This window comes from Gastrolobium bilobum, unplaced genomic scaffold (assembly GCF_033153095.1).
Source record: "Gastrolobium bilobum isolate Gb01-03AN ecotype WA unplaced genomic scaffold, APGP_CSIRO_Gbil_v1 utg140729, whole genome shotgun sequence".
Lineage (NCBI taxonomy): Eukaryota > Viridiplantae > Streptophyta > Magnoliopsida > Fabales > Fabaceae > Gastrolobium > Gastrolobium bilobum.
In genome coordinates, this window is record NW_026898980.1 from 24,318 (window position 1) to 31,548 (window position 7,231).

General features: G+C 34.5%; 1 protein-coding gene across 1 annotated transcript; it reads right to left on the reverse strand.

Moving 5' to 3' along the window:
• Positions 1-2,807: 2,807 nt before the first annotated feature.
• LOC133286064 (WPP domain-interacting protein 2-like) lies at positions 2,808-6,577 on the reverse strand. Its single transcript, XM_061483406.1, has 3 exons — positions 6,492-6,577; positions 5,222-6,261; positions 2,808-3,776 (listed from the first exon to the last, which is right to left on the reverse strand). The coding sequence occupies exons 2-3, from the start codon at positions 6,231-6,233 to the stop codon at positions 3,031-3,033; spliced, it is 1,758 nt and encodes a 585-aa protein (XP_061339390.1). The 5' UTR covers positions 6,234-6,261; positions 6,492-6,577; the 3' UTR covers positions 2,808-3,030.
• Between the last annotated feature and the right edge of the window lie 654 nt (positions 6,578-7,231).

The window sequence follows — 7,231 nt, forward strand, 5'->3', positions numbered from 1 at the left end:
TTAACTACTGCTTAGAAAAATGACTTAACTAAAATACTTGTAAAATAGTTTTGCAATGGTTTTCTTCTAAGTTTAGAAACAGAAGAATAAATTCAGGTTTTGACAAAAAATTAACAAGTGACAAAAATTGGTTTTAAAATCAGTATTTGGAAATGAGTTGGGTTTCAATTTCCCCTTCCCTCACTTGTCATTGGGATGCTTTAACAAAGAACAAAAAATTGTTCCAGCTTAACGAAAATATTAAGGTAATTGTTGTTTCCCAACAACAATTTTCTTCCACTGACAACAGTTGGCATGTCCCTATGTCACTGTTGTCATAGGATCTTGAGGAACCATTTTCACAAGTTACATGGGGGTAACTTCATCCCTGAAGCCATACCCATTGAGAGAGATTTTTCTCTCAACTTTCCATGTGATCACAGTGGGGTCTAATGTGAATTATTTCCCAATAATCTCACACCACTCAGAGTTGACTATGTGTGATCATCACAAAATCAAACTCAGCAATAAACATGCACAGTAAACAAGATGAAAACAACCATGTAAACATTAAAACATCATCCAATAACAGTGAGTTCCGGGTACTTTTGCAACCCAACTCTCAGAAAAATTAGCTCATCACCACAGGTTGATGAGCTAAAATACAGCAAGCGTTCATAATAAAAGACAGAAACTTTTAAAAGATACTGGAAATAAAAACTCAGGAACTATCAACAGCCGATAGTCCTGAACCAAGTGCTCATAAAATTTACAAACAGATTACTAAAATAAAATCAGAAAACAGTAGCATGAAAAATAACCTAAAGAGCAAAAATAAAAATTATCTCAGAACAGAAGAGAGGTGGGGAGAGATAGATTGATCCTCACATAAAAACTTCCTCCCTCCTTTATAGCTGCTCCAAAATCGTCCCCTCCAATGTACGCTCCTCGCTCCTTTTGATCGTGGGTGTCTCCTTGCACGATTCCGCAACGCACCTCAAAAAGTAACCTTTTCCACTAACGACCTCCAGCTCATCAACTCTTTTGGATTTTTCTGGATTGGTCCAAGAATTGGTTAGGGTTTGTGTAGGTTGGTCCGGTTCAGAAACTGAACCGTGGTGGAAGGCTAGGGTTCTTGTCTAGGGATGGTGAATCGGTTCAGTTGCTCGATTTTCAGAAGAGACCGTGATGGGTGGTGAGGTCGTGCGGTGGGTTAGCTGATGGTGGGTCTGCTAGGGTTTTTCTTCTTTTCCTTTTCTTTTCTTCTTGATTCTGACTTGCCTCTTCATTTCTCATCTTTCATTCTTTTCTTCTTTTGGGCCGCTGATTGCTTCTGGCCCAACTTTCCTTTTTCTTTTCTTCTTGCCTTTTCTTTCTTCACCCACTTTCGGGCTTCTGAAAAAAATGACTGGCCCATTTTTTTTTTTTAGCTTAGAAAAATAATACCAATTGGGCCTGAAACATAAAAATTCAGCCCATTAACATTCTAAATCAGAAATCCTTATTTCAATGCAATAATTGGGGTTATTATGAACAAAGATAGTCTTTTCATTCCATTTTATCATCAAATCACATGCTCTAAGTCACAATTCATGGACTTATCAGTCCACATGTGAGGAGAAGAGAAAAAAAGAAAAAAAATTTAAATCCCACGTATTTTTATATTTATATAAAAAATATTTTATCTGTTATAATATCGGAAACTTTAAACCTTAGTTTTCTAGCCAGAGAATGATGAATTTGCTATTATATAGAATGGGCCAATGGGTTAACGTTAGTTGATAGCTAGTGTATAGTTTGAGTTAATCGATTTTGTAAAATTGGTGGCTTTTCTTGAATCTATAGGCAGGCATTGATGCCTACGAGAAACTTTCTGATGCTTTAGAAATTGTGTAAACCCTCTTGTGAGTGCCGTGTATAATGAATAAATTAATAAGTGAAAAAAATTAGACTTCCTAATAATCGATGGTCATTATACAAAAGTTTGTGTCTAACACAATATAGCGAAAATTAAACTGGCCGAGACACTGAAAAACCATGGATCCTACTTGTTAAGAGTTTTAACAACGAAAACCGTTGAAATCAACATCTATGTTAAAAGTTCAAGAACCTAAAAGCACCACGCTCGTGCACAAAGACCATCATTGAGTCAATTAAAAGGGTACTACTGATTGTAACGTATAACTATTATAAGTGGCAATAAAGCGTTAAAAGTGATATTAAGTAACAACTGTTTTAGATTTATTTTTAAAAAAAAAAAATCCGAGTTCCTTGTTCTATTGTTTTTATAAACAAATGATCAGAAAACACTCTTCTAGACAAGTTTTATTGCTTTTTTTATTTATTTATAAATAATGACAACTATTTCCGGAAATGAAAATCCTTCTTAAGTAATTATATGCTTATAATAATGAAAATCATAAAAATGCCCTCATTTCATAAGTTCATAACTATAACTATAAACTTATAATTATTTAATCTCCAAAAATAAAAAAATAAAAAAATAAAACCTCATTTCTGGTATTACATGCCATCACATAAATGAATCCTCAATGATACAACTGTATCACTATGCTTCCTATTCCTATGCATTGGACCTATCAACCATCAGCCATATATATCCGACATAACTCACCATAAAAGCCAAAGGGCATATCTTTATCTTCACATTTTTGCAAAGATGTTATTTTCCAAACTTGATTCTGTAATTTTCACAAAAGAACAATTTTACCACTACTCCAATACTTGCCCTCATACATGACACACCATAAACTGCCTAAATCAAATTGAAATAGCAATCTTTTAGTTTGGATGTCTAGCAAGGGGCTGAATGAACCCTAAATTTAGTCAACAGACAACCCTAAACACTTCAATTATATCTAGCCCACCGAGTATTTTAAAACAGGCTAACTATCTCAAAAATGATATTAAAACAAGGAGAGCAAATACACATTCTCCCCCTACCCAGAGACAGAAGGGTCAGTTTATATAACAAATAAATTTTACATTCAAATATCAGAAAAGAGACAAAATGAACCTAATTTTGCAGACTTATGTGGGTACAACCACCCCAGAATTGAGTGATAACTGGGACACAAAAAGCCAAAAGAACAAGATTAACAACATGAATTGTACGAAAAGACAAAATGTCACCTTAAATACTCTCTTCTGCAGCACAAAAGACTCCTCAACTACTAAACTATCACCACAATATTTTTCCAACTCTTCTGCTTTGTCCTTCAGCACTGAAGCCTTACTCTCTGCCTCTACGAGCTTGTCGAGAACCTGCGCTTGATTTTCGGACAGTTTTTCTTGTTCTTCCAATAATGTAAGTTGAAAACCTGCCCCAACCTTCAAGTTCTGCATCACCTTTGTGATGGCTAGGCATTCAATCTCAGCTTCAATTTTTTGCCTAAAAAAGCCCTCAAGCTCAGATTCTACCTCTTTACATTTTTCCTCCAATGAACCATCTATGGTGCTAGCAGATTCTTCCTTAGGAAACTTACCACTACTCAGGGCTGTTTCAAGCTCAGCAATCCTGGAATCCTTCAGAGTATGTATACCCTGTAATTCCTCCAGCTTGCTTTCCAAAATATTTACACTTCGTGTCAAGCTCAACACCTGAAGTTCCAAGGAACTTGAAGCAGTTTGTTTAAATTCTTCCTCACCAGACTGACCTGACAAACATGACATATTAAGTCCAAGATCAACAGCATTGATACCAGCAGATGCAGTGCTACATGAGTTATCATCTAGTGAGACAACTTCAATCCCAATCTCCCTGAATTTCTGGACTTCTGCAGGAGTACACGTAAATTGGTTATCAGCAATGGGAAACACCATACTTGATTCTTCCATAATTAAAATTGCATACTTTACAAAAAAGAAAGAAATTCAGCATAATACTACAAATTACAAGAAAAAAAATTGTTCCTTTATTCTCGAAAGTATGCAAATAAACTACTTTCAGCGTTAATGAACAAACTCAAAATAGCTTAAAGAAATGCTTATAATATAGGTTGTTTTTAAATTATTGCACTAAACCATAAATTTAAAACAATGAAAATAAGTGGAAAATAGCATGTGCAGTTACAGGGTAGGCAAGTAGAATTGCAGAAGGTAACTTGAAAATTCAATAACCTATTTTCCATTATTGTTTCCTTTTGCTGGCTCAGGTTATGTTGTAAAATGGTTTCCTCGGCCAACTAAATCAACTTGCAACCAAGAAAAATTAGCTGAACTAGCATTCATATAATCTTTCAAAGTAATTAACAAACAACTCAGACAGTACCAAACAAGAAAGTTTGTAAGAGAAAACAGAGAAACAATAAATTATCTATGGTCCTAATAAAATATATGATAAAGCTTTAATAGAAATGCTAGTAAATGGTGAACCAGAAGTGAAGTTTATAGAAGGACGAGAAATCACTGCAATAACATTACAATATGCAGGTAAAATTTCACAATCATGTTAATGTACAATAAAACAAGTCATCCAACGAGATCCTGGTGACGGATTGTATTTGGAAATTTTAGATTCCATTCCTTCAGTTAATTGAGTGTTTGGATTTCTTAATAAAGATGAAATCCAATTGATGAACCATTCAATAATCTTCACAAAGAGAGAATTAGAGATTCAGAATTCCACTAAAAACACGTAAATACATCAACAATGATAGGCTCCAAATCAAGACCCTTAACCATAAGACAGCCCAACTACAAGGAAAAGTCAATCCCAGCAGCACATACTGATATTGATCAAGGAATGAAAGATATTAAAATTAAACAAACTTAGGCCTGGTGAAGCTTTTGAATTAAATACAATCTCAACAACTTATATGCAAAACCCAAAATGTAACAAAAATATCTATCTTTAACATTTACAATGTTTAACATTCATATAAAGAAATAAAATGCACGAGAAATTTTCCAAGGGGATCCTTTTCCATTTGACATCCTATTCATCACCCAGCATAGAGCTGCATAGGCAGGACAACAGTTTTAAATCTAACAATGTTGGATTATTTGATTAATCAATAATGCTTCCAAGTGAGACTAGACTAGAATTAGGCAGAAAATATTGGAGCAGAATTCATTGGTCAAGAAACTGCTAATAAGGTAATATAAGTTGCATAAATTCTCTCAAGGATTATTAAACCAACAAATATACCAATCTCAGTCACAGAGGCAGGCTGCATAAAAGATTCACATAAAAATCAACTTACTAGAAGTAAGGACAAACCTTCTTCAAGTGCCTCCTGGATAGCCTGAAGGCTACTAATACACTCAACTAAAGGATCTTCAATGGTCGAATATTGGTTGTTCTCACTTTTTTCTTCTTGAACATCCCAAGGCAATTTTGTAGCTAAATTCTCTGGTAGAAGATCTTCATCTTCACCAATGTTTTCATTGCCATAACCGGCTTGAACTCCCTCAGTGAAATGTATGCTAGTGTTAGCTTCACCACTTTTGCCTCCACTGTAAACATTTGGCCTACCACTATGTTCTCCATTACTAGTAACTGCATAGATACCTTGCTTAAAGTTGGAGCTTCTTGAATCAGATTCTATACTAGAAAGAGAATTTTCCTTCTCAACTTTAACTCTGCCACCTCCTCCAGGTTTCTTACTGCTTTCAATCCGTCCCTTTCCCTGTTGAACCCATTGAGCCGAGTTAGCTAAATTCTTCGAACTCATATTCTTACTACGACTTTTCTCATGCCTTAACTTCGGCTCACTAGCTGCTGTAGAAGACTTGCTACTCCGATCCTCGCTATTCTCAGAATCAGTCCCAACAACAAAACCAGATCCAAGTGCATATCTGGAATCCGAACTGGAACCAGGGACAGCATAGCCATCAGAAAACACTGAATTCCCAAACATATTCAAAGATCCATCACTTTTTTCCTTAACACCACGCGGAAAAGGTTGGTTTTCACTCAAATTTCCATTGCCAGTGCCAGACAGCCCTCGCTTTAATATCTTTCCTGAATCATCAACACTCGAATTTGGATCTTTAACAACATTCCTCCTGATTCTCTTCCATTTCTTCAACCCAAACCCCTTTTTTGGTGTTCCTTTGGAATTCACAGCTTCCTCACTACTTACTTCATCAACCGTTCCCTTTTGATCCTGATTTCCATCGAAGCCTAACCCAAATTTCTCATCACCAATAGAATCACCATCCTTAGTCCCGTTTTCATTTCCATCATGATTCACTTCATTTTCTTCCACAGATTCACTTCCCAAATCCATAACCAATTTCAACTCTTTTTTGCTAAATCTGAGCATAGAGATCAAAACCCATTTAGGTGCATGAAATCAATTTCAACTGAATTACGGTTCAAGCAACAAATCAAATGAGAATACATCAACTTCAAAAAACGAGGAAAAAAGACATGAACACACTCAATAATAAATAAATAAAATAAAAATAAAAATAGTTACTTTAGGGACAGAAATTAACAAATGAGAGAGAGAAAGATAAGAGGATCTATGACTTAGATTAATTACCTTCATAAATGAAGCCCTTGTATTGGACATGGAAACCCTAAATTTTGGGATTTCGATGGATTTGCAGTTTTATAGGCTGAGACGGGAACAAGAGAACGGAATAGAAATAACATTTCATGTATATATTTATATACACGGGAAGGATTCGTTTACAAATTTTTTTGAATTTTGTTTACAAATTACATTATGTACTTCCGGGAGAACATGGTGTAATTAGTGTTCCTCGGAGAACATGGTGTAACTAGTGTTCTCCCGGGAGAACATAGTGTAGTTTGTAAGAATTTGTAAACAAAAGAGTTTGTAAATATAACTTATATATAAATATAGGGTTTAAATTATCTTATGTCGAAAAAGAGAATTCTCTTGTGCTAGTGAAACATTAAAAGTCGTGCTATTATTTATTTATTTATTTGATTTTTTTAAAAATGATGGAACCTACATAATTTGTTTGTATAACATGTGATAAACAATCTTATGCTACATGAAATTAACAAATCCTATATATATATATGAGGGAGAATATTCTTATTATCAAAAAATTTTACTACTAACTTACTACCTCTAATCACCATTGAATCAAAGAAAGAGAATGTTAAAAAGTTTTTGAAAAAAGAAAATATTGATCCAATGGTGATTACGTAGGTAGTAAGTTGGTAGTAAAAAATTTTAGTAGTAAGAATATCTCTCTTCTATATATGTGTGTGTGTGTGAGGTATAATCCATTGACACTGGTATCAAAT

What these genes read in the sequence shown, in the direction of transcription:
- LOC133286064 (XM_061483406.1), bottom strand. Translation starts at nt 6,233, where the DNA reads ATGGATTTGGGAAGTGAATCTGTGGAAGAAAATGAAGTGAATCATGAT. An exon ending in CCAGGAGGCACTTGAAGAAG is followed by an intron (nt 3,777 to 5,221) that starts GTTTGTCCTTAC and finishes GTACTCCTGCAG; the next exon opens with AAGTCCAGAAATTCAGGGAG.